This window comes from Sporothrix brasiliensis, assembly GCF_000820605.1.
Source record: "Sporothrix brasiliensis 5110 chromosome Unknown Cont17, whole genome shotgun sequence".
NCBI classification, from domain to species: Eukaryota; Fungi; Ascomycota; class Sordariomycetes; order Ophiostomatales; family Ophiostomataceae; genus Sporothrix; species Sporothrix brasiliensis.
In genome coordinates, this window is record NW_024467136.1 from 2812612 (window position 1) to 2838622 (window position 26011).

The following is a 26011-nucleotide window of genomic DNA, read 5'->3' on the forward strand; positions in this document are numbered from 1 at the left end:
GGCGTGTGGTGGTGGGGGGGGGGGGCGGCGCAGGCAATGTCAAGGCTGGCGCTGGTGTTAGGTCAGGAGGTTTAGGGCGCGGTGTAGGGTTTTTGTAGAATGCGAATACGGACAATATGCGCCGTTGCGTTATGTGGATGCGGGGACGACCGGGCGTTCCAACAAGGTTTCTCGCATTCGGCTTCGCTTCGGGAATACGACGTCTCGGCGGCAGATGCCAAAGGGCGCGACCGGCCGCTTAGAGCCTTCCCCAAAATGGCCAGTGGGGGAACGCCTTTGGTGCGACAGTCGCCCAGCAGCGCAATTCTCCCAGCGTGTAGTATGTGTCATTCAAGGATGCCGACATCACGATCGCGTGCGTTTCGATGCAATTGGCATCAACATGTAGAATAGAAAATCATTCGCTATGCAAGTATGGCGGCACCGCCTGCATTGGCCCGCATGCCCCTGTGCTGTTCCCGCTGTCTGTGTCCCATCTATGTCTTCGTCTCCTGTGCCTTCTTTTCCTTCTTGTTCTGCATCTGCAGCCGCTTTTGGGCCTTGCGCACATCCCGCTGCACCGCGCCGATCACGGCCTGCTCGCGGCCTACGGGCCACCGCGCCGCCGCCGCCGCCTCGTCCTCGGCCGTCCACGCGCGCGGAAGCACCGCAAACACCAGGTACGACGTGTGCGTCTTGACCTCGGGCTCGACGCGCGTTGTTAGGCGGCCGTCCAGCCACGCTTTGGTGGGGGGCAACGCCTGCGGCGCGGGCCCCTCTTCCTTGGCCTTGTCGACGACGTCCATAGCGTCGGCGGCTGCACTGGCACCAGCACCAGCACCAGCACCAGCACCAGCACCAGCAGTGCCAGCCTCCCGCGACTGCCAGAACCGCTGGTTGTACTCGCGCGTGCGCGTCTCAATCGCCTTGAGCCGCGCCACCGCCTCGCCCACGTCCCGCGGCGCCGGCACATTGTTGCCGCCGCCCACGCCCGCGCCGGCACCGGCACTGGCCTTGCCGCTCACCAGCTCGGGCCGCTCGCGGTACACCAGAATCTTCTTGTTGGCCACCTCGACCATGTCAATGTCCGTCCAGCCCAGCCGGCGCAGCATCGACACGGTGCGCGTGACCTGCTCGATGCAGGGACTAAAGGTGCAAATGTGGACGCTCTTGCGCGGGTGGAGGGCCGACGGTCTGCCGTCGGCCGTGGCGGCACGCGTCAGGTGCTGCAGGGCACGCCACGGTGCGGGCAGGTCCAGGAACACGGCGTCGGCCTCGGGGCTCGTGCCGTCGTCCAGCAAGAAACCGTGCCCGTACACGTCGCGGTTGGTCAGGGTGACCAGATCGTCCCCGCCCTCCCCCGAAAGCCCGTGGCTCTTGAGCTCGGCCTTCATCTTCTGGTACCGCTCGTTGTGGAACTCGAAACTGTAGACGTGGCCCGGCCGTTTTGGCGTCGCCGCGGCGCCCTTGGTGGCGGCTGTCGACGTGCCGTAGACCGCCCGTGCGGAGGCATGGGTAAAGCTGCCGCTACCCGAGCCGGCCTCGATGAGGTGCGTGCCCGGCCGTGCCCGCAGACGGTGCAGGATGTAGCTGTAGTCGCTGGCATATACGACCTGTGTGCGGTGCGGCAGGCTGAGCGTCCAGACCTCGGGCGTCGGTGGCAGGATGTGCACGAAACCGCTTGCGGCGGTGGCGGGTGGTGGTGGTGGTGGAGGAGGAGGACGGGCGGCACCAGTCGCTGTCGTTGCCGTTGGTGTCGACGGTGTCGTCGCGGCTGGTGTGTCGGCCGGTGTACTGTCTTGTGGCGTCGCTGCCGACTCGGCTGCTGCCGACTCGGTAGCAACTGCGGCAGTGGCATCTCCGCCCACGGCCCCCAAACTGCCCGCTGCCCGCTTCCGCTTCCGACCGCGCGAGCCCGTGTCCACGATCGACGCCCGCACCTGCGAGCCCCATGGCACACCAATCATGGTCGAGTGCGGGAACGAGCCAAATCGTGTGTTGAGCACGGCGCCCTCGGCATAGCCGTCGACTTCGAGGCCCGCGGCATCGTGGAGGTAGATGGGCTGGTAGTTGTCGCGCGAGAGCTGGACGATGGCGAGGGCATTGGAGCGGGTGCACGGGCCCGGGTCGAGAAACGGGGAGGAAGAGGTTGACATGTTGTTGTATGGGGGCAGCAGCCGTGTCGTGTCGTGTTCTGGTGAGCAATCCACACACTCCAATTGCAATCAACTGTCTCGAAAACTTTTTAGTGGAGCTGTTCACGGTATGCAGTTCACGATAAGAAGGTACGATAAGAAGTTGCTTTTGGCGTACCATCACGTGATCAAAACGGCTTAGTCATTTAATACCATAAGTGCTGAAAGTGGGGCGTTGCTGGCGGCAGCCGATGACGTGGTAGTGAAACGCCGCGTCTTTACGTCGCGTTCACCGAAGCCGTAGCTTAGCTGGTCTTGTCCGGTTTACCCCTCTTTGTCCCTGGACATGTCCCCTGGAATGCCCTGACCCCTCCCTCCCTGACGACGACGCTGCCCCTGAACCATTGTAGCCGTATTTTGTAGATTAACGACGTGGTTCGAAAAGACGCCCAAGCTGCAGCAGTCCGATGTCGATCGCGAGCTGTTTATGACGGGCAAAGGTGGTGGCTTGTGTTACAAGACGCGAATGCTGTGACATATCCTACGATTGGGAGCGACGAGATGACAGCATTGGAGCAATGGGAAGATCGGGCTGTGCTTGGCATCTGCAATGCTTGGCAACTCCATTTAGACTTCACATTCACATAACAAACACCTATGTCGTGGCCGTTTTCGTTTGAATTGCTCGTTCAGAAACAGTCTGACGGCTAGATGGTAAATCATCCAAATTTATTTCATTTCAGGTATTTCAATTCATAAAGGGCAGACCGTTAAACTTTATGCCATCGTCGTACTAGGACAATCTAGTAGTTGGGGCCGGGGCGGTTGCTGTGGGTTGTCATGTTAGCCTATGATGCATTGGTTCTTTCAGCCCTCGACGCTCAACTTACGGGTCAAAGTTGTCCTGGTTGCCGTACTGCTGGTCGTACAGCTGCTCGGCGTTCTGGCGGGCGTGGTGCTTGGCCTTCTCGCGGTCAATGAAGTCGAGGCCCTTGGTCTCAACGAGCTTGTCAACCTCGGCGCCGGCGAAGGCGGCAATGGCCTCCTTGGCGAAGCCGTGGCTGACGGTCTGGCCCTCGGCGCGCTGGTGCTTCTCCCACTCGTGCATGGCGGCGAAGCTGGCACCGGCGCCCAGGAGCTCGTGGCTCAGGGAGCCCTCGTGGTGGTTGTCATTGTTGTAGACCTGGTCGCGGGCATCGCGAGACTCGTCTGAGAAGTGTCAGTGCATGTGCCCATTTGTCCATGTGTTCATGTCCCCTTGTCGTGTGAGGTTGGAGCTGGAGAAGGGTCTTACCAAAACCGAAGAAACCCATTTTGAATGTGAGGGGGTGGTGTGTGTGAAAGTCTTTGGTAGTGTAGTGTATAGAGAGATGTGTGGATGAAGACAAGAAGAAGAGAGACAAGGGAAAAGGGGGGACGATGAGGGGGAGGGAGATGGACTTTAAATACCCATTGACTACAGAATACCTGTCGACTTGAGATCCCAAGCTTCACCCCTCTTTCGTACCACTTTGACCCACGACTGAACCGCGACCTGTTAGCTCATAGCTGCAGACAAAAAAGGTGGGCAGCACCAACTAGGCAGGAACGACTTGGGACATCGCAAGGAGGGCAGGAGGGACCGAAGAGACAACCTCACAACCTGGCAGGAGACAGCTTCTGCAGCAACGAAGCTGGCTCACCCCACATGCAAGTGGTGTGGACGAAACGAGGGCCTCGTTGGGTGGACGGGCTGAGACCGGGGGGGGGGGGGGACGCATCGTTTCCAAGCCCATCCCTGTTTGCTTGCGCCGCTGGTCTTCATGCTTCGTCGCCCGGATGTGTTTCGCGCGATTTCTTTTTTTGGCTCCTCACTCGCTCTTGCATCACTTGCCTCGCTTGCATCACTGGCGCTTGCCTGCTCGTCTTTGTTTCCTCACCAACGGCAGGCGCGAGGGGAAACAGAGACGGAGGTGGCGGTGCCTGCTTGCTTCTCTTTGGCGCCCTCCTTTTGCCGCCTCTCTTCGCCCCGTTTCGTTTCGTCATTTCCTAGCTGATTGTCTGTCGCGCTGTCGTCGTCTGGCCATCCACAGATTCCCAGACCTGGACCCCTCCTTTCCTTCTTGTTGGCTGCTGGCCCTGCCCCTCATCCTCACCCCCTTTTACGTATTCCCTTCCCGATCGCGCCGACGCTTGTCCTTTGCTGCATCACTGGCGGCGTTAGTTCAGCATCAGCCAGCGAATGCATGTTGCAGCAACTCTACTTTGTCCTAGCATTGTCGGTGCTCAGTAGACCATTCCTGCAAGGAGAGCATTGAGGCGTTCAAGTGAACAATGACAGAGAGGATGCTTTACGTTTGCTCAACAGAAAGTACGTTCAAAGTCAAACCCTGATGGCAACGACAAGCTCCCCATAGCTCTCTTTCTTGGCTCCCCCCATTTGCCCCCGATCTTCCTCCGCCCGTGGCAGCCCTGTCGATTTGGTGCCAATACCCTGCCAAGAGGCCACCCGCAATGCTTGTTGTTCCAAGCGCGTCTCCGAAAAGTCACTGGTCAGCTTGTCCAGTTGTCCTCTGCAGCGTTCCTGTCCTGCCGCGCTGCCCATGTGGTGTGTTTGTTTTGTTGCCAAGGAACCTTGTCAGCTGGCACTCGCTTCAGTGGCTCGAGTGGCCACTTGATCAGGGCCTTTGCCAAGCGATTTAGACTACTGCGATGTGCAGTCTGATGTCGCCAGAAGAGGCAGCAGATGACGACGCAGCTGAGAGGTGTTGGTCAACCCTGTCGACCCTGAGCTGTCGTATTGGATGCCATTGGAGTATGGAGGTCCATCGTGTAGGAAAGCTCTCGGAGGGGTCCAAATGGAAGGGGCTCGCAGGGTTGCACTCGACGTCACAGGCTCGACAGGCAACGAGGGCTGTGGATTGGGTGAGTTTGGTCGAGTTAGAAGTCGATCTTACTGTTCCTACGATGTAGTGTGCCGTTTATTCCCAGCTTCAATTCCTTCTTTTGAAGCCAAGTGTGCAAGGCTCGTTCTGTTTCCGCTCAGAGCAGATGAACTTCCTTTGTATTGGCTCCGCTATCCTCCACTGCCTGACGCATACTGTCTGTCGAGACACCTCCACGTTGATCACAGATACGGCAGTGCTGACCAACTGCGAGATCTGTTCAATCGGGGAGGGTCCAAAGAGACCAATTGACGACAAAATGCACCGCCGATGATAGATGGCGTTTATGCTGCGGAGCTCGTGCTTCAGCTGGGCCAGGCCCGTCTCTTCCAGTTTATTTACTAGGAGCTAGTGTAGTCTTACTCCGTATAGTACATCACATCCGTCCCTAAGTCTCCGTAGTGCCAGCGCCGTCTCGTTTCACAAGCCAGCCATAGGAGTTCGCTGGTTCAGTAGTCTTTGAGGCACTGGAGGAACTCGCGATTGTTCCCTGTTTTGGTATCTGTCAACTGTTAAATTGTGATTTCTATGCGTTTCTTCAGCTTTCCGTGGGTCCGAGGTCCCACGGATCGATGTGAGTAACTGCCGATCCTAGCTAGATTCAAATCTGCCACCTGGTGGTTGCACTGTCACTGTCCCTCATTACATCACGAGCACCTGAAACAAGCTCATGAGAAGGCGTCGAACGCAGCAATTCATGGCATTTGCGGCGTGGGGTGAGCGAGCTTCGTGGCGGGCCAATGGGAACAGCACACGCCGGCCTTGCAGCATCCCTTGCAGCATCTGAATCTGAATCTGAATCTGACATACATTGACTGCACTGCTGCTCCATCGCGTCGTGTCGTTTCATGCGCCAGCGTCACTCCATGGCGTGATGGCATCTTTGGTGAAAAGAGGGCGATGCATAGCACGTCTTCTTCATGGCAACATCCGTTCGGAGGAGGCAGGACGCTGCGGCCGACCCCTCCTGCTCTTGCTTTCTTGTTACCCCTGACACCTTCTCTTTACGTAGTGTGGTTCACAATGTACAAAGCGGAAGGGAAGGCACGGCCGTCGATAGCCATTGCTCTTTAAGAACCCTTTGAGCATTCTTTCCCCTTCTGCCCCTTTCATTTCCATGGAAGCATGGGCTCATCCGCAAGAGGCAGGGGCGAAGCACAACTGCCAGAGGCCGCCAGCAAAAGGGCCTCCGGCCGGCGATACGCGGCTGCCTCGTCCACGGACCTCGCGTCCCTCCATATGCGAAAGGACACCGTGAAACGGGCCCTGCATCCTCTCCTCAGTGTCGATTGGGTCTCGTTGAATGGTCCCACTAGCTCGTGGCTCAATGTTGCAAGTGTTAGGCGTCTTGAACGCGGTGGCCATGCCTGATACTATGTAGGTAACCCCACAGTGGAAATAGTCAAAAGTAAGTATTATTAAACTATCTACACAGTATAAAGTGCCTTCTATTTTTAGGCTACTTTATTCGTCTCCGAAATGTCGATTCCAGCTGCAGGCAGTATGTTGTAACTATTCTCCGCCCAGGGACACATACAGACGTTGCCCTGCAACTAACGTTTCAATGCAGGACCAAATAACAAGCTTTGGACAAGCTGCGAGCTAGATTTGATGTGCTAATCCTGACCCTGACGCCCTATGCCTGTGTCTTGTTTCCAAGCTCTCTGACCAGGCACCGAATAGATCGTCTGAAAACTGTTCGAGTTCAAGGGAGCTACGCAAGGGAGGAGTAAAGACAACAGGTCACCTTGATGGCATTCTTGTATCTTTGTGTACATCAGCCAAGGCCGACACGCCAGACGGTCCTGGATCCCCGTCCGGCTGGAGACCAGCAATATTCGCACAGTCAAAGGACGACCCCAGGACAGCCATGCTCCACAGCTACAACAGCCTTGAGCTTATGCAGCATCCATATTCTTGTTGAATGGGGCTCCCTCCCGGGCAGGCTACTGCAGCCCCCAAAGCCATGCTTAACCTGGTGGAAACCAATGAACAACGGAAGCCTTGGGAGAGTGCCAGCCGGACTTTCATGTTCGCATCGAAACCTGCCGTCTCGCAAGCAAAATTCAATGGTCGACTGTGTTGAGATGTGATGGCACAGCGTTCAGAGGATGCGGAGACTGCTGATGTCTCATACCAAGTTCGGCGTTGGGGTAATTGCCGCCAGTACGGTAGAGCTGCGTTGAAATGTATGGTGTTGATGAAGATGTAAGCCGGCTATGTCTCTACCCTCCTCCTCTTGTCGGAACCACCGTGTCGATCCCGGTCCCGGTCTCTGTCCCGGTCGCGGCTGTCTCGCCGGTCTCGTGATGGCGGAGACCGCTTCCTCCGCTCGTCCCGAGAGCCACTGTAGCGGTCGCGGTCGCGTCGTGGCGATCTTGATCTCGATGCTGGACGTCGAAGATCTCTGTCATCTACATCCCGTCGGCTGCTATCCCGATCGTCGCGGTATCGATCGTCACGCTTGCTGCTCGTGTGGGACTTGCGCTCGCCCAGTGGAATGGCATTCGCACCTTTGATTTCACCATCGTCGCGGTCGCGGTATCCTCCTCCACCGCCACCGCCACCACCTTCCACGTAGCCTGGACGCTCACGACCCCACGAGTCATACCGGTTGTTCTGGTTTGGCCGGTAGTCGTCCAGCAGCCCGCTGCCCCAACGGCCGGTGTCCTCCGACTTGAGGTCTCGGTACTTGGACGCGCCCTTCTTGCCCAGCTTCGTCACGTCGCGGATCTGCAGCGCCTTGGGCAGCAGGTCCGGGTTGCGGATCGCGTCCTGGTACCGCGCGCCCATCAGATCACGCTTGTCCAGGCCCTCGGCAGCGCTGGCATCCTGGTAGAAGGCGCCGTGGTGGTAGTACTTTTGCATGTAGGCCATCTTGCCGCGGCCCTCCTTCTCCTCGCGCTGCTTGGCAAGCAGGCCGGCGTCCTCGGCGTTGCGCTCTTCCTCGGTCAGGTTGCGGCGCCGCTCGAGCTCGGCAAGCTCCTTTTCCTTTTCTTCAATGCGCTCGCGCTGCCGCTTGATGCGCTTGAGCTCGCGTAGTTTCCACGCGGCGTACTCGGCCTCGGGGTCGACGTCGTCCTCGGTGTCGACATCGAGCAGTGCGGCGGCGGCCGCAGCCGCTGCAGCCGCTGCCGACGCAGCGGCCTCGTTGCCCTCGTCGTCCTCGTCCGACTCGTCGGAGCCCGAGCTGGCCTCAGCCTTGGTCTTGGCCTTGGCCGCAAGGGCCGCTGCCGCCGCCGCCGCCGCCGCCGCCGCGGCAGCCTCGTTGGAGTCTTCCCACATCTTCTTGCTCTTGCTGGCCACGCGCGCCTCGGCCCGCTTGCGCATCTGCTCTTCGACGAGCGCGTCAGCCGCCGCCAAGCGTTCCCGCTCCGCCTTTTCTTCGTCGTGTTCGTCTTCGTTTGAGTCTGGTTTTGGCGCAGACGAGGCGGCGGCCACCTTTTCTCGTTGTGCTTTTGTCATATACTTGGGCAGGACAAACTTGGGTGGTTGAAGGTCGTCGTCTGAGCTGCTCTCCTCGTCGCTGTCGCTGTCGCTCTCGTCATCGTCGTCGTCCTCTTCGCTTTCGTCCCCACTCCCACTGTCGTCGCCATTTTTTGCATTCGTATTTTGGGCTTTGCCATCGACTTCGTCCTCAGACTCAGTGACAAAGCCCTCTTCGGCCGCTTTCCGCTCCAGCTCGGCGCGCCGCCTCCGCTGCTCGTCGTCTTGGCTGATGGCACTCGCAAGCGTCGCGTGTGTCACGACGCGTCCGGGCCCCGTCCGTTTCGGTGCAGAAGCAGTTGAAGACGCTGTTGGAGGCGGCCGCTTTGCTTTGGAGGCCGCCGTGGTGACCTGTTCGCTGCCGCTCTCCTCTTCCGACGACGAGTCCGAGTCGACGCCTGTCGGTTTGCCTGCCCGATGCCGCGCCGGCCGCACGATCCTGGTCATCGGTTTCGGCGGCATACTGACAAAAGCTTGTGGAGCGTTCTCGATATGGGCGGCGACGTTGGGCGTTGTTGGCAGTGTGGTGCCGTGGATGTGGATGTGTCGATGCGAGAAACGTCACAGAACGCAATATCCAGCGTCTAACAATTTGAGTCCGCGATCAGCGATAAGGACTCACGGCTCCCTTATCACTAATCCAGCCCAGCACTGTTGTAACCCACTGGTTGATAGCGGCGTTAGTGTGCCACCCAGGCACTAACCACCACCCACAGCGTTCTGCCGGACCTTTACAGCAATCTCACATGCAAGTCCAGGGACATTCAAATACCAACACAACGACGGAAAGTTGAGAATGTAAATACGGTGAAACAGGATACAAGGCTATATTCAAAAGCTCCAATGACGTCTAAAAGTATAAATTAAAAAAGTCTGAGCGTGTCCGCCCTGTTTTCTAGCTTCTGGTGACAAATGCAGGCTTTCACTTATACAGCAAAGATGGCCTAAAACCCATCGCAGCATATGTCGAATTTTTAAATGCTCGTGGACCAACATCTGGAGTGTTACAGACCGGCTTTGACCTGCATTACCCTCGTCATTTGCTAGCAATTTATTTCGAAACCTCGCAGTTTCAGAGAGGCGGGATTCTCCACGGTGTCTTGGCTAGGCTCGGCCGGCGATTGGATTTTTACCCCACCAAAAAGGCCCCCAACAGGTACTGGTCAGTGCCGAATGACTTGCGCCCATACCGTCTACAAAATCTCTAGCCTTGCCGAAACAACATCCAGCCACCTGACGAGAAACGCGCGTTGCTTGCAACGCTCCCAGCAGACTACAGTCTTGTCAGACCAAGACCATACCACCTCCGACTCCCCCTATACACCCCGCACACGACCACACGCCACAATGGCTTCCTCGGCCCCGACGACCGTCCGCGTCGGAACTCGCAGTTCGAAGCTGGCCGTGCGCCAGGCCGAGACTGTTGTTGCTGCCCTCGAGGCCGCCAATCCGGGCGTCAACTTTGTCATTGACGCTCGCGAGACCGCCGGCGACCGCGACAAGGTCACCCCGCTGCCCAACCTGGGCAAGGGCCTGTGGACCTCCGAGTTCGAGGCCCGCCTTGTGGCCGGCGACCTGGACCTCGTCGTCCACTGTGCCAAGGACATGCCGACTGCCTTGCCCGCCGGCTGCATCCTCGGCGCCATTCTGGACCGTGAGGACCCCCGCGACGCCGTTATCTTCCCCGTCGGCAGCCAGTATACCGAAATTGGCCAGCTGCCCGCGGGCAGCGTTGTCGGCACCAGCAGCGTGCGCCGGTCTGCCCAGCTCAAGCGCCGCTACCCCGGCCTTTCCTTCCTGGACCTGCGCGGCAACATCGACACCCGCCTGCGCAAGCTCGACGACTCTGTCAACCCGAACCGCCCCGCCGACGCCCCCCGCTACGACTGCATCATCCTGGCCGCCGCCGGCCTCAAGCGCATGAAGTTTGACGGCCGCATCTCCCAGTACCTCCAGGACTCGACCTCGGGCACTCTGTACGCCGTCGGCCAGGGTGCGCTCGCCCTGGAGATCCGCGAGGGCGATGCGCAGACGCAGAAGCTGCTCGACCCCATCCTGCACAAGCCGACGACGCTCGAGTGCACGGCAGAGCGCGCCGTGATGCGCGCGCTCGAGGGCGGCTGCAGCGTGCCGATCGGCGTCGAGTGCCAGTGGAGCGGCGACGACAAGAGCGACCTGGAGCTCAAGGCGACCGTGGTCAGCCTGGACGGCCGGCAGGCGGTGAACTCGGCGGCCAAGCGGCGCGTGGCCACGGTCGAGGAGGCAGATGCGCTGGGCCTGCATGTGGCGAGCACCATGGTCCAGATGGGCGCACAGGCCATCCTCGACGAGATCAACAAGAACCGGGTGCCGCCCCCGGCGGTTGTGCCGGCGCCGACGGCGTAGACCATGCAGTGAAGTGACGCTGGATCAGAGGAGGAACTTTTCTCATACGCTATATATATGAACATATTGCGCGATCATGAGTCACGAGGCTAAAAAAAGGGAAAAAAGGCGTAAGGTCACAAAAGGGTTCTTTAGGACATGACAAGATCGTTGTTGCATGTACGTTGAGTTTCTAAAATACAAATCCCCAGGTCATCGTTGAAGTGAGATTGCTCGCGCCATTGTTGCATCGTTTGGACGTGCGTATGATTCATGGTTTTCGTTTTGTTTTCATAGGTCCGTCTTTCGACGTCGGCCCAGTCTTGGCTTTCTTTTCGTTTTGTTCTGTCAGTCTATCTATCGTTTACCCTTGCTATCCAGCCTCGCAATTGTTGAAATGGATCTCAGCTCTCCCACCAACGCAGTGGCACCAACGCCATTAAACAACCAAGAAGAAGATGGAAAGAAAGGTGATGCATTCGTACGCTGGGTCAGCCTTCGCCGTCTACTCTAGTGGTCCTCCGATGCAGTGAATGCCTTGTATTCGTCGGCGCTCATCAGCTCCTCAAACTCCTTGACGCCCTGCTCGTCCACCTGCACCTTGGCAATCCAGCCGCCACCCGCCGAATCGTCCTCGGGCGTCTGGTTGATCGTGCCGGGCGTCTCCTCCAGGCTGGTGTTGACGTGCGTCACCTTGCACGCAATCGGCGCATTGATGTCGGCGGCCGACTTGACCGACTCGACGGCACCAATCGCATCGCCCTGGCCCACCTCCTTGCCCTCGGCCGGCAGCTCAACGTACACAACGTCGCCCAGCGCCTCGGCGGCGAACTCCGAGATGCCAATCACGCCCGTCGTGTTGTCGGCGTTCAGGTCGACCCACTCGTGGTCCTTGGTGTATCGCCGGACGTTGACTGGAAGCGGTCAGTACGAGCCCACGCAAACGGTATGCATCCTGCGAATGGCTTCACGCCCCAAATCCTCCGCAAACTCACACTGTGCCGAAACAGAAAAGGCTCGCGCAGAAGGCATGGCCGGACGGAACTGAACGGCCGACCGGGCCACTGGGCGGACCGATGTCCGGGCAGCCACCGTCCAGCAGCGGGCAATCGAGGCAGCCATTGTGTATGTGTGTTTCTCGGTGGTCGGAAAGGAGTCGGAGTGGAGAGCTGATGTGAATGTCGCAGCAAAAAGGAGACCGTTGACGAGGTGGCTGTAGAAAAGGCGGTCGTTAAGAAGCGGTTGGCGAGAGTGAGTTCAAAATGGGAGGGGCAGCAAGTCGGAACGACAATGGAAAGCGCCGCCGGCTCAAGGTGTGAAAAACGCTGCTACTGGGCACTTTTTGTCAGATACGGCGGAGCTTGGGTGGAGGTTTTTTCCTATCTGAGCAGTCTTTCTTGACTTGGGCTAGCTCCTTCCCTGTAACGCATGGCTGCCAATTGCTCGACTGACGAAAGCTCCGTTTCCATTGGCTGCAGGGCGGACGAATCCGGACCACTGGCCCAAACGGCAGGAGACAGCATCCCAGGAGGGAAAATGCCACTAAAACGAGAAAGCACCACGGTTTGCCGCGGCAGAGTCGCAGGCACCTTCCTGTTTGGCGCCAAATTGGTCTGCTTAGTCAGTTCATGCCTGGGTTCACATGGAACCTAAGTTTACCGTGGCGGCCTGACAGCCAGACAGCCTGACGGCTTGTCAACAATATCACAGTCAAGTTGGCGGCCCGTCAGGAAATCACCCTCCGAGATACGTTGAACCGATAATTCAGACCTATATGCGCTAAGCTGCAAAAAGCATCAAGATTGCCAGCCCGTCTGTTCACTCGCACACGGCATGTGAAAGAACCGCTGGGACATTTAAAATTGGGACAGTGCCATCCGCCTGGCCGCGGAGTATTGCTCCATAGCAAAGAAGACGCACAGCAGGGGAAGAAGCATGGAAGAGAAAGATGAAAGCGGCTCTTCGCACCTGTCCCATCTATCCGTCATCCTTGTCCCGTACGATACATATCGTGTATATTTCGGGCTTCGTCTTTCACTCGTATTTGCTCATTGCCTTCCTAAACTTTGGTCTTTTCTCTTTTTCTGTCTCATGGCCTTTGTGCCCTCCGACGCCCATTCCAGGCATGGCGCGTCGCGTCGCGTGAGTCTCCACGCTGTTAAAGTGCACTGCCATCCTGGCTTCCCATTCGTTCTTGGCCACTCGCTTGGCCGCCTCAGTGGCGCGTTCCTGCAGGCTCTTTGGCAAAAGCAGACGCTAAATCGCAGCAAGCAGTCCTTAGGGAGCCTGTTTTAGGCCTGTTTTATTATGGGCTGGTGTTTTCAGCTGGTCTCGTGAAAAGTGTAAAGCAAGTTGCTCGTGCTTTTGTCTCCCGGCATTAGCCTTTTTGCTCGCACTTCCCTCCTTGGAAACGCGGTACTTAAGAAAGCAAACAACAACAGCAACCGCAACCACAACATAAATAAAGATACTGTCGGGACGGCTCATCGACGTGCCCTCCAACGCCCGAGTAAACAAATAACACAAGTCGTCCGCCCCTTATTGGACGTGTGATCTGCTGTAAGCGCCATCACGACCAACCCACGGCAGGCCCACTAAAGCACAGCTCCCGTGGGACTTTCAAGTGCACGAGCACACCTAGAATAAGCAGAGGATATTTAGAAAGTGCATCGCGCCTTTTGAGGCTGCACCACCCCACCCCTTCCTTGCTGTCCGGACATGTCTCTGGCTCTCCTGTGCCCCTGGCCTGGCCTGGTCCGCTGGTCTTGGCTGTCCATGAAATAAACAGAGCCAGCACAACGATTCCCCCTCATCCAAGTCCGATCGTTCCTGGCCAACCAAAAGTCGTGTATGGAGAAGGGGAAGCACAGCATAATTCCACGCATCTCACGAATATTCAGAGTCTAGCATCAACGCTGCTGGTAAACCTGCATTAGGCCAGGCCCAACTTTTCCCTCCCCATTTCCTCCTCCTTTTTCTCCTTTCGTAGTTTCCCGTTTCTGTCTCTCGATCGTGTTTGGTGTTATTCTTTCAGCACGTCGTCCGGAAAGAAGCAGTTGTGATACTTGCACGTTGTTGGTTTTGCTTCGCACCGTTCAAATCCCCTGTTCGTTCTTTCCTGTCGCTTCTTTCGTTCCTTCTGATTCTCATTCCCAGTCCCCTCTTTCCCGTATTAGCAATATACAACGTGCTGAAAGCCTGCTCGGCCGCCCTATTTTTCCCCTTCCGCACCCATCGTGCTCCACTCTTTCCCTCCTCTTGCATGGTGTCTCCTTCCCTTGAACACTCACGCAAGCCTTGTCGAAAGTATCCTCCGCTGCTGTCTTGCCTGGATCTCGTTGCATGAATTCGAGCCGTTCGAATACGTGAAACTCAAACGACCATCGTCGTCCATTGCACACCTTATCTCGACGCCCAGCCCTCAACACCTGACGCGACGAGCACACCGTATGCACGCTGTTTGACGCGAGTGGACACGGTGCCTGACGACCACTCTCGACACGCCCCTCGAGCACTTTGACGTCGTCCCCCCACTCTTTTTTCACCCTCTTCGCCCACGACATCCCTCGTTTTCAACGACACACCTCTTGCTCCAGCACTTGTCGTATCACTTTCGTCAAGCACAGCGTCGAATCCCTTGGCTTTCATCTTCACGACTATCCCCTTCCTACCCTGCTGTGACGGCCACCGCGTTTGAGACCAAGGCTTCACAAGTATAGCCTCGTGCTCTTCGGCTGGCAGTCTACTTACTACCTTGTCCGTATCCCGACAACCTCACGAACCGACTGGCTTCACGGCCGGAAGCCGTTGCGACTCTACCCCTCTTTCCACTGTATCTTATCTAGACCGTCGGCCCGCAGGGCACAGCGCCAACCTGGATTCCTCAACGCTCTCAGTAGGGTCGCCGGCCCAGTTCCATGACGCCCGCGACGTAATGGAGGCCGAGCCCCCGACCCCGACGTCGATGCAGGCCCCATCAGCCCTCCTGTCCCAGGACCAGGACGACTCGACTCTGGGTATTGAGGGAAGCCCGCATATGGGCGTCACCAACGGCCACAACGGCCGGACACACCATACACAGTCCCAATCGCTCGACCAGGGCCTCCCAAACTCGCCACGCCACAGCTATGGCGTCGCATCCGCCGGCGGTCCCGATGAGCTAGACCGGTACGCCACGCCGCCGTTGTCACAGCAGGCGCAGTACGCGCAACATCCACAGCAGCAGCAGCAGCAGCAATACCCATACCAGCAACACCAACAGTCCCAGTCACAAGCACCGCAACAGCAACATTACCACCACCAACAGCAAGCACAGCAGCATCCCATCTCCAGACCACCGTCTGGCCTGTCGGGCAGCGGTGCGGCCGGCGGTTACCCGGACCATGTCTCTCGCAGCAGCGGCGGGCAGGCCGAGGCCAACAGCGGACGGAACCACGTTGTGATCAAGGTGGGCATGGTCGGCGATGCGCAGATCGGCAAGACGTCGCTGATGGTCAAGTACGTCGAGGGCAGCTGGGACGAGGACTACATCCAGACCCTTGGCGTCAACTTCATGGAGAAGACAATCAGCATCCGCAACACGGAGATCACGTTCAGCATCTGGGATCTGGGTGGCCAGCGCGAGTTTGTCAACATGCTGCCGCTGGTCTGCAACGACGCTGTGGCGATCCTGTTCATGTTTGATCTGACGCGCAAGAGCACGCTCAACAGCATCAAGGAGTGGTACCGCCAGGGCCGCGGCTTCAACAAGACGGCCATTCCGATTCTGGTCGGCACCAAGTACGACCACTTTGTCAACTTCCCGCGTGAGGACCAAGAGGAGATTTCAAACCAGGTATGTTCATCCCGATGGCGTGGGAGAGTACAAGAACGAAACCAAACTCCCATGCTAATACTGCCAGGCTCGCCGGTTCGCCAAGGCTATGCGTGCTGCACTCATTTTTAGCAGCACGAGTCACAGCATCAACGTTCAAAAGGTCCGTTTCCATTCCTATCCTTTTTCTCTGAGCCAGCAACATACAAACGACTAACCCACTCGCAGATTTTCAAGATCGTCCTGTCCAAGGCATTCGATCTGAAGTGCACAATACCCGAGATCGAAAACGTGGGAGAGCCACTTCTGTTGTATCAGTCGTGCTAATATCGATCCTGATTCCCAACTGAACATTTCGAAACCACCAACAAATCAAACAACAACACTGCTTTCCTTTGTCACAACATTTTGTCTGGAACGTACAAATCATTTTTATGTCTTCTATTCTTTTCTTTGCGTTCACTTACCCTGATATAATTGATGCTTTATGCCCCTATCCCATTTTGTTAGTTAATAAGCTGTTTGGCTGTTTGGCCTGAGTAAGTAGCCAGGGAGTACCACCTCAACATGCTGTGCTCATCTGAGAAACAGAGAGGAAGAGAGACGAGAACATCGTTGTGTAAGAACTTGCCAGACAATAGCCTGGAGTTACCTTGTGAACACAAGACCACCCTGGAGCTGGACTGGCAAGCGGAAGCCAGACACAGCAATACGATAGTGTGGGTGGAAAGGGAAAAATATCAGACAATGCATCAATGCATAGCAGCAGACTGGATTTGTTTTCGATTCTTTCCTTTACTTCAACCCTGTGTCACTATCTGTCAATCATATATCAGTCCCGTCGTTTACTTTTTGTCCAATCGCTCGTTTTGAAATTTCGCTGTGGATTGCACGAGGGCTGGAGCATATCTGCGTTTATCGACTTAAATTATAAGACCATTCTGAGCGTTTTCCCATATGCCCTCTTGCCACATTGGGCGACCCCTTTTCTTTATTTTTTTTGGTCGGAAAAGGAAGCAGCGAGTCAAAGGCATTGAACAGGCAACGTATTTTGGCAGGAGCAACCTGTAGCTGTGTATGATTATGATTATTACCAAAATGGGAAATAGATGCACTTTCCATTCTGGTTACAAACTAGCCACGACACCTTCTGTCCTTTCGTTGTCTTTCTTCGGCCTCTCCGGGCCACAAATTGTTTTGTCCGCTTCTTGTACCATCGACATGTGTATCATCCTTATAGATCATTTGTGTACTCGACATTTTCGTCGCCTCTTCCTCCGTTTCGCATCGGTGAACATCCAATGATACCACCGTCCAATCCAAACTGCCCAAAGCGGTTACCAGCTGGCTTCTTGTAATACACCCCTTTATCAAGAAGCAAGAGGTTAGGCCTCTAAAAACAAAGCGTCACGCGTTCGAATCGAAGACCAACTTATGCGACACCTGCCATCTGATCATGGGACAAAACTGTTGCAAACCTTACAAGGGTTCCCGGTTCAACCGTCTCTCCAAGCTCAAGGCTGAGGCCGATGCTGCTGCCCAGGCAGCTAGAGACTCTGACCACACGGAGCCCCATCCTACACTCGTCCAGTTTCTCGAGAACAGCCACGACCCGTCGACGGCCGCACCCGGCTCAGAGCCGATGTCCTCTCCTTTGCTTATACCGCAGATCGATGCTAATCGTGAGATGCGGATAGAGATCGAGACCAACGATCCCCAAGGCACGACCCAAAACTTGCAAAAAAGTCGCCGCAGGAACTCCCGTGAATGGCTGCAGCAGCAGCGCAAGCGGCTCACGAAGTCCCGCTCGTTCGGCCAGCTCAAAAAGAACAAAGTAGCACTCGCCCATGACGAGGTCATCAGGCTGGGGCCGCATCCGATCACTGTGGTGGAAGCATCGACATTGTCCCGTGAAGCGAGCACAAACTCCAACGGAAGCCTCGAACCACTGCCGGCGGGAGGAGAGAGCATTGTCTTGTCACCTGGCGGGCCGGACGCTTGCCAAGCTCGTTATCAACAAGACCCAACGTTGCTGGCGCCCACGCCACGTCGGCCCATGGCCACCCGCTTCCCATTCTTGAACCCGGCCACGGTCAGCGCCACGACAACACACAGCAGCAACGATTGCGAGGAAAACGAGGGAATGGGACCGAGCCAGCAAAACATGGCCCAGGGCACCCAAGAAGGTGAAGCCGACCATGCAGACGATGGGGTCAACGTGGTCAACAGTGATTCCTTACCATCATCGGCAATCGTCGCGCTGCGTCCGCGCGAGGATCGCGAGCAGCGTTCCGAGTACGGAAGCATTCACTCGAACGCGCCGAGCATATACTACCTCGCTCCAAGCTCGCCACAGATCCCGCCCAAGGACAGTGCGGCTTCTCTCGTCCCCAAAGAAACCCATGCAGCCAGTCCGCACCATTCTGTCACTTTGCGATACGGGAGTGGGGCTCAAGACAACGCTGTGGAGACTAATGAGAGTCGGGACAATGAGGTAGAGGAAAGGTCAGAGCAGAACGGCGAAGTACACCGCAGTGAAGCTCCAGGCAGCACGGCCAAGGTGGATAACGAACTCGACAACAATTTCCTCTACGCAGTCATGGCGTTTGTGGCCTCGCAAGGACCACGTCCGCAGTCACCTTCGCCGAGTCATGAGGAAAGAAGATTGGAAGTTCTCGTGGCCGGCAGCGGCTCAGTGTGAGTGTCGAGCTGTCTTCTGCGCTTTGCAGCATGTGTTTTTACAGTATCTTATTCCTCGGGCTGTGTTTGGTAGACTTATATCTTCGTTTCATAATGGAGCATTGAGAGTAGAACTTGTTGCTTCGCTGTCTGCTGCACAAGAGTCGAAATGGCTTTCGCGAGTGACCTGATAATTGGTGCACGATACGAGTAATAAGATGTACCTTTTTCGCATCACTCCGTTGATGTTTTTGTCGTGTAAACAGACCCACAATTCAGAGAACACGGTGAACGCTAACCCCGCCTGACTACAGCAGTTGACAACGGCACGCAAACGACCCCGCCGGAGTTTCCAGTAGCTTACGAGCCTTGCGTCCAGGGCACGCTGACAGTCCATTCCGCACGCATTAACTCCAGCTCCTTCCGCCTCCTGCCACATCGACCAGCAACCGTTCGCACCTGCCCTCTGGTCGGCGAATTCCCAACCCCGAGCAACACCTTCTTTTCTTTCCTCATACATATTCGCCCATTTTCGAAGCATCACGAAATAACCATCACCTGCTTCAATCTTGCTGTCCCCCTGCTAGCGACGAGATTAGCATCGGCCTTCAACGACCCCCCGCCAAACGGCGGCATAGGTAAGCCTCCCCGGGTACCGACAGCACCGTACAGCAGAATACAGGATCTGACGAAAGACTTCAAGGCTAGATAGGCATTTTGCGGTCCCTACACACTATCGCTATAATCTCATAGCGGCCGTGTCCTCGTCTCGATCCCATCCATATACTCCTACCGTCCCGTACCACCGTCCCCGAGAGGGCTTTCTCTCACCATGACGACGATCAACCCGCACGTGGCGACGTCCTCGACCATCAGCGGCCTGCTGCAGAAGCTGGGCGACTCGGATCCGGATTTCCGGTTCATGTCGCTCAACGATCTGCTACTCGTCCTCGTGAATGGTCGGCCCGAGATCCTGCAGAACGACTATAACGTGGCATCTAAGACTGTGGACCACCTTGTTCGCGCGCTGGACGACCAAAATGGCGAGGTGCAGAACCTGGCAATCAAATGGTGCGAGCCCACGCGTGTTCTCCTGTGTCCGATTATGCCTAACCACTTTCAAATAGTCTCGGGCCCCTCGTGCACCGGCTGCCGCTGGCCATCATCGCGACACTTATGGAGAAGCTGACAGCCCTGCGGCTCAAGAACTCGGTCGATAATACCGTCCCTGCCATGGCCCTCAAGGCAGTGGTGGTCTCTCTCCCTGCCCCGGCCCCCGGCGAGCACCCTACAAAGGACAACATCGACGCGTATTCGACCATCAACCGCGTGCTGATTCCTCGCTTCATCGGCTTGCCGACCTCCTCCAAGGTCACCACGGGCAGCCGCACCAACACCCACCACCAGCGCCAAGTGGCTGCTTCGCAGGCGTCCGGTGGTGCTCCGGAAAGCATTCTCGACATCAACGCCAACCCGACCGCCGAGTCGGTCGACGTTCTTATCGAGGTCGTGCGTTGCTTCGGTCCCATGCTGCAGGTTTTCGAGGTCGAGGCCCTCCAGGAGGCCGTCTTCTCCGTCCTGCACGGCGACCGTGGCAATTCCGCCGTCAAGAAGCGCGCCGTAGTTGCGGCGTCCATTCTCGCCGTGTACCTGTCCGAGGACGCCCTGACCAAATTTATTACCATGACGGTGCAGGCGCTGAATAGGCCCAGCTCTGCCACCCAGCGGCTGTACATTTCTATCCTGGGCTCCATGGCACGCTCCATCCCCCTGCGCTTTGGCCGTCACATTGGCGCCGTCATTCCATTCATCCTGCACGCACTGAACGAAGAGGAGCTCGAGAAGCAGCTCGAGGCCATCTCCGACGGCAACGACCCGAGCGACTTCAACGACGTGCGCGAAGCCGCCCTCGTGGCCCTGGATGCGTTTTTGGCGTCGTGCCCCAACCAGATGCGCCCGTACACCGATGAAACCATGCAGGCGTGCTTGCGGTACGTCAAGTACGACCCCAACTACGTCGGCGATGACGACGACATGGAGGACGCCGATGACGAGGACGACGAGGACGACGACTTTGGCGGCGACGAGGACGATGAGTTTGACGCCGATGCCGGATTTGATGACGACGATGACGCGAGCTGGAAGGTGCGCCGCTGTGCGGCCAAGGCGATCCACACCCTCATCTCGACGCGGAGCAGTGGCGACCTGCTGGACAACGGTGTGCTCTACCGCGATGCGGCGCCGCTGTTGATCAAGCGGTTCGAGGAGCGCGAGGAGACGGTCCGTCTCGAGGTGATTTCGGCCGTGTCGCTGCTGGTGCGCAAGACCGGCGAAGGCATCATCCCCGAATTCTCGCTGGACAGCCTGGATTCACAGAGCGAGTCTGGCGCCCAGCTACCGCTCAGCCGCAAGCGCCGGCGCCAGAGCAGCGTAACCGCTCTTCCTCTGCGGCAAAACTCCATCACCAGCCCTACGTCACCGACACATGAGCGCCGGCCGTCTATCCCTACGACAGGCCCGCGTGCCGACCTCGCTGAGCAGACCCGGTCAATTGTGACTGCCTGCACCAAGATTCTCAAGGGCAAGCAGGTGCCGACAAAGCAGGCGGCCATCAACCTCCTCAACGACATTGTTTCTGTGCAGCGCGGTGGTCTCTCGGACTACTTTGAGCAGGTCTTGGACTTGGTGCTGGTGACAGTCAAGTCCCCCACAGCCTCGGCGGCTACGTCGTCGCTGTCACTCGGCGGTGGCAATGCCTCGGCGACACCGACGACGCTTCGCATTGCGGCGCTCCGTCTCGTCGGCCACATCGCTAACACCCACAGCTCCCAGGTCCTGCAGCCGTACCTGGCGCGTGTCGTGGACGCTGTTCTCACCGTGGTGTCAGACCGCTTCTACAAGCTGTCGGCCGAGGCCGTCTCGGCCAGTGAGGAGGTGATCAAGTCCATCACACCGCCCCGGTCGCGGTCAACGGCAGCGGCCAAGTTCAAACCAGAGATTCAAAAGCTGTACGACGTGCTCATGAACCGGGCCACCGCATCTAACGTTGACACGGAGGTTCGCACAAAGGCCATCCAGGCACTGGGCACGCTTCTGTCACGCACTGGTGCCGAAGGCGCTTCGCTGCTGGCCCTGGAGAAGCGCAGCATCGCTTTGGAATCGTTGCTTGAGCTGCTCGGCAACGAGACGTCCCGCTTGGCAGCGGTGCGGGCGATTGATGTCATTGCGGCATCGGCCACGACGGCTGTCCCCTTTGACGGCCGGTGGACGCGCCGGGTCACAGTGCACTTGGCGTCGCAGCTGGGCAAGGCTAACCACTCGCTCCGAAGCTCGTGCATCCACGCCCTGCGCCACCTTGTACAGAGCCCGGCTGCCCAGGGTGAGCTCGACGACACCACCATCCCCGTCCTGGTCACGGCGCTCTATCCCGTCATCTCGCGCAACGACCAGCGTCTGTTGAGCCCGACGTTGCGGATCCTCAAGGTTCTTGTCGAGATCCAACCACAGCTCGTTGTGACGACCGAAGTGATCGAATCCATCTGCCACCTGCTGCAGTCGAGCGTGGCGGCAACCGTCTTGGACCCTCTACTGCAACTCGTGACGGTGATTGGCCGCAGCGGCCATGGTGGTCCCCTCATGAAGGGCCTGCTGCGGGATGTCGGTGTTGTCGGCGACCCGGCCATCGTTGGCAAGGTGGTTGGCAATCTTCTGGTGGCCAGCGGCAGCTCAGCCGGTGTGACGATCGACAGCTTCATTAAGGAGACACAAACCTTCAAGGCCGACCAGGTGCGGGCCAGCCTTGCGCTGTCGGTCCTCGGCGAGGCCGGCCTGCGGCTGGGCAAGGACTCGCCCATTCAGCCCGAGCTGTTCGTCGAGCAGTTCACGAGCGACTACGACAAGGTGTCGATCTCGGCGGCCGTGGCACTGGGCCGTGCGGGCGCGGGCAACGTGCCTCTGTACGTGCCGGTGATTCTGCAGGGCATGGAGTCGGGCAGTTCCACACAGTACCTCCTGCTGCAGTCGATCAAAGAGGTGCTTCAGCAGGTCACTATTGACCACACGGACATTAGTGAGTACACGGCCGTGATCTGGGATAAGCTGCTGCAGATGGCCGATGTGGAGAACAACAAGGCGGCGTGTGCGGAGTGCATCGGCCGGCTGGCCATCACGGCGCCCGAGACGTACATCCCGAGGCTGCACAGTCTCCTGGGCGACCAGTCAGCGGTGCTGCGGGCCATCTCGGTGCAGGCGATCCGGTACGCGCTGCCGGACACGGGCGAGGCGTTTGATACGCTCTTGCGCGAGCACCTAGTGGCGATGCTCAACAAGGCACTGAGCGACAAGGACATGGAGATTCGGCGGCTGGCCATGACGGCGCTCAACTCGGCGGCCAACAACAAGCCGGAACTCATCCTAGGCCACCTCAACGAGCTGCTGCCGTACATTATGGAGGAGTCCAAGCCGAAGCCGGAGCTGGTTCGCGAGGTGATGATGGGGCCGTTCAAGCACCTGGTCGACGACGGCCTTGAGGTGCGCAAGGGTGCGTATGAGACGCTGTACGCGCTGATGGAGACGGCGTTTTCGCGCATATCGATCATCAGCCTGTTCGACCGCATCATTGATGGCCTGGGCGATGAGCACGACATCCGGGCGATGTGCACCATCATGGTCAGCCGGCTGGCGTACATTGCGCCAGAGGAGACGACGAGACACCTCAACAGCATCGCGGACAAGTTCCGGGCGACACTTTCGAACAAACTCAAGGACAACGCGGTCAAGCAGGAGCACGAGAAGCAGGAGGATGCCAACAAGAGCGTGCTGCGGGCGACGCTGCTGCTGGCGGACCGGCTCAAGGCGGCGCTCAACGATGGCAGCTCGACGGTGGACGTGGGCGCGCACCAGACGTGGACGCAGTACTGGGAGTGGGTCAACCGGGCCTTTGAGGCGCAGCTGCGGACGCTGCGCAGCGAAAGCCGTGACAAGGGTGCGGCTTATTAGTCGAACGGCCGGCCCTCTCCGACCAGCGAGGAACGCCATCGGCACGCCGTGGAGGAGGTGGAGACTGCCATCAATAACGCGCTATCCAGTGGCGACCTCTTACTTTCGTATTATTGAAAAAAACAAGCAACATTACAGAGCGGAGGGGAAAGGAATGGTGGTAAGAAAAGGGGCTCAAGTATGAGTATCGACGTGATGAGACGCCTAAAGTAGCAACTTGCAAACGAGAGGAATAGGAATTCGATTCGAGTTTATGGTTTGCAAGAATCTATATACGTCGGTATCTTGACAAGGTCTGCGGCGTATATGCTTTGTGTAGTCCGTTGTATAGTCCCATAGTGCCTTGGCCGGCTGTACCATCTTGGCTTCTTGGCTTCAGCTTGCCCAGCCATTGCGGCACACTGCTCCCTCGCCGCGCCGAAAGGCCAAAGCCCGGTTCACGCCCCCTATGTGCGTCACGGCCGCGGCCAGCACGGCCAGATGCATCAGCTGGTGGCTTGCGCCCACGAGATCAAAGTGCCTTGGCCACCGGCGCTCCGGGAAATGCGTCGTGTACGCCACGAATCCCACCGCATTGCACAGCAGCGTGCCGATCACGCCGGGCCAGAGGTCGATGCGTGCTGCCCAGTCGGCCGGGTCGGCCTGTCGCATCCATACCAGGGGTCCCGCGCACGATACAGTGACAAAGCCCAGAAACAGTGCGGCGCGGCGGTGGCCGTTGGCCGGGCCCTGGACGGATACCCAGTGAAGCATGGAACGTATGGGGTAAATCAGCATACGGTAGAGGCCGTTGTCCGTAGCGGAGGTGCGGGGGGCAGAAGAGGTGCACGGGCCCGGACCCTCCTCCCAGGTGGTGGCGGCGGCGAGCGTGCCGAGGACAGCCGTGGCCACGTAAAAGGCCTGGCGCACGTAGGCGTGCTCGCAGGCGAGGCCAAAGTGGATGAGCGGGATGACGGCGCCGGCCATGAGGACAAGGACGCCCGTAATGTCCATGGCCATGCCGCGGGCCGCGCAGTCGGCGCTGTGGCACATGAGCGTGTGAAAGAGGGCGGACAAGCTGAAGCAGACAATGACGCCGAGCATGTAGGCCGTGGCAGCGAGCTTGTCGGCCGTCGAGTTGCCGCTGTTGGGCATCACGTCGCGCGTCTGGAGGGACGGCAGGGTCCAGGGCCAGGTGTCGAGCCAGAGGGTGACGGCGAGGCCGACAAAGGCGACGGTGCCAAAGGCATGGGAGAGAATGTTGACTGGCGACCCGTCAGGCTGGTTGTTCTGATTTTTATGTACAATCGGTTTAACAGGCGACTCACCAGACTCGTTGTGCAGATAGGTCCAGCTGTAGAAACAGGTCGAGTAGGACGCGTGGGCTTCTCTGGGAGGTGTCAGTACATCCGTGTGCATCCATTTGCCAGTCGATGAGATGCCGGAAGAAAGAATATACCGATAGCCTGTCAGGATTCGCTCGCTTCCAGGCCTATATTGATATTGCGCCAGACTTGTCAGTGGCGTAGAAACACCCGCTTGTCGAAATCGAGAGATCTCATATACACGTACTGCTGCCATGGCGCTACCAAGACGTTTGTCAGTCAGCCTATGGGAATGTATTGGACACAGTTGGTCATCCGGAACACGGTGGCTTACCCAGCTCGTCCCATGTTAAGAGATGGCGACGGCGAATGCGCAATGCCGTCTTGCTGCCCGCCCTCGGCCCCGTGGCTCCTGTTGTGGTCGCCGCCCGGGACGCCGCTTGTCGACTCTCGCGCAGCAGCTGGCGTGCGATACCGGCATCGCTGTCGTCACTCGAGCTACTTTTCCGTCGTAATCGCCGTCGTGTCGCCACACGGACTGGTGTCGATGTAGCACTGGACGTGGACGACGCTGTGCCCGATGCCAGCGCAGTCATTGTCGGACGGGACCAGGAGAAGAGCGGGAGGCGGGGGACGACTATGAAGAGCGGCTTTAGGCGGGCGGACAGCTGGTCAGAGGACAGGGCTACAGGGCTGTGTCAAAACAAGGTGAGGTTTTTAAGCTGTTGTTTATTTCGTGACAATTTTCCAGCAGACGGGGTCGCTCCTTCCGATTGTGAGGATGAGCCTGCACCTTGCGAAGCTCTTTCCTTCTGAAGAATTCCCATACAAAAGAGTATCCCCCCCCCCCCACAGGCGATACCGGAACGCATTGGATCCGCGAGGGGGCAGTCGACGCGGGATGCTGGCCGTGTCCATGTCCGAGCGTAAAACAATTGTGGTTCACGAACTGGTTCGACTAACGTCTGCAGTATTAATTATTCTGTTTTCACTACTAGGTGATTTGGTTAAACTAGGCTTTGAAAATAGGTAAGAGTTAAAAATAATATTGAGAAAGAAAACAAAGGTATTTTATTTTTATATTATTATGTCTCCCGTTTCTGTCATAAAAATTAAATAAAATAAACGAATTGTTCAAAATAAGATTTACTTCGCAAATAATAGTATAATTTTGAATAGCATTTGACAAATGGTAGATTATGTCGTCACTAGTATCATTATCTAGTTTGTGACATCGTCCGGCATGATCTCGCTTTCCTATATTCCTTGCCATCACCATCTCGTCCCCTTTGATGGTGCGGACATTCGGGAGCCCTCGACGCTCTCGAG

The 26011-nt window shown here is 57.6% G+C and overlaps 9 protein-coding genes across 9 annotated transcripts; 4 read left to right on the forward strand and 5 right to left on the reverse strand.

The window, feature by feature from the left end:
- Window positions 1-476: 476 nt before the first annotated feature.
- On the reverse strand, window positions 477-2135 carry SPBR_02677 (tRNA (adenine-N1-)-methyltransferase catalytic subunit; the record flags this gene model as incomplete). The annotated part of the gene is made up of 1 exon (XM_040760980.1): window positions 477-2135. The coding sequence occupies one exon, from the start codon at window positions 2133-2135 to the stop codon at window positions 477-479; it is 1659 nt and encodes a 552-aa protein (XP_040620832.1).
- An 865-nt stretch (window positions 2136-3000) lies between these two features.
- Window positions 3001-3427, reverse strand: SPBR_03335 (cipC-like antibiotic response protein; the record flags this gene model as incomplete). Its single annotated transcript, XM_040761637.1, has 2 exons — window positions 3001-3323; window positions 3409-3427. The coding sequence occupies 2 exons, from the start codon at window positions 3425-3427 to the stop codon at window positions 3001-3003; spliced, it is 342 nt and encodes a 113-aa protein (XP_040620833.1).
- Window positions 3428-7255: 3828 nt separating this feature from the next.
- Window positions 7256-8986, reverse strand: SPBR_02636 (microfibrillar-associated protein; the record flags this gene model as incomplete). The annotated part of the gene is made up of 1 exon (XM_040760939.1): window positions 7256-8986. One exon carries the CDS (start codon window positions 8984-8986, stop codon window positions 7256-7258), a length of 1731 nt encoding a protein of 576 aa, XP_040620834.1.
- Window positions 8987-9871: 885 nt separating this feature from the next.
- On the forward strand, window positions 9872-10909 carry SPBR_03016 (hydroxymethylbilane synthase; the record flags this gene model as incomplete). The annotated part of the gene is made up of 1 exon (XM_040761319.1): window positions 9872-10909. One exon carries the CDS (start codon window positions 9872-9874, stop codon window positions 10907-10909), a length of 1038 nt encoding a protein of 345 aa, XP_040620835.1.
- Window positions 10910-11398: 489 nt separating this feature from the next.
- SPBR_03263 (glycine cleavage system H protein) lies at window positions 11399-12010 on the reverse strand (the record flags this gene model as incomplete). Its single annotated transcript, XM_040761566.1, has 2 exons — window positions 11399-11802; window positions 11884-12010. The coding sequence occupies 2 exons, from the start codon at window positions 12008-12010 to the stop codon at window positions 11399-11401; spliced, it is 531 nt and encodes a 176-aa protein (XP_040620836.1).
- Window positions 12011-14822: 2812 nt separating this feature from the next.
- Window positions 14823-16028, forward strand: SPBR_02919 (Rab family, other; the record flags this gene model as incomplete). Its single annotated transcript, XM_040761222.1, has 3 exons — window positions 14823-15722; window positions 15790-15864; window positions 15930-16028. The coding sequence occupies 3 exons, from the start codon at window positions 14823-14825 to the stop codon at window positions 16026-16028; spliced, it is 1074 nt and encodes a 357-aa protein (XP_040620837.1).
- Window positions 16029-17157: 1129 nt separating this feature from the next.
- SPBR_02889 (uncharacterized protein) lies at window positions 17158-18402 on the forward strand (the record flags this gene model as incomplete). The annotated part of the gene is made up of 1 exon (XM_040761192.1): window positions 17158-18402. The coding sequence occupies one exon, from the start codon at window positions 17158-17160 to the stop codon at window positions 18400-18402; it is 1245 nt and encodes a 414-aa protein (XP_040620838.1).
- Window positions 18403-19212: 810 nt separating this feature from the next.
- SPBR_02193 (cullin-binding protein) lies at window positions 19213-23378 on the forward strand (the record flags this gene model as incomplete). The annotated part of the gene is made up of 3 exons (XM_040760496.1): window positions 19213-19451; window positions 19508-19889; window positions 19917-23378. 3 exons carry the CDS (start codon window positions 19213-19215, stop codon window positions 23376-23378), a joined length of 4083 nt encoding a protein of 1360 aa, XP_040620839.1.
- A 375-nt stretch (window positions 23379-23753) lies between these two features.
- SPBR_02742 (uncharacterized protein) lies at window positions 23754-25278 on the reverse strand (the record flags this gene model as incomplete). Its single annotated transcript, XM_040761045.1, has 2 exons — window positions 23754-24742; window positions 25017-25278. 2 exons carry the CDS (start codon window positions 25276-25278, stop codon window positions 23754-23756), a joined length of 1251 nt encoding a protein of 416 aa, XP_040620840.1.
- Window positions 25279-26011: the final 733 nt, after the last annotated feature.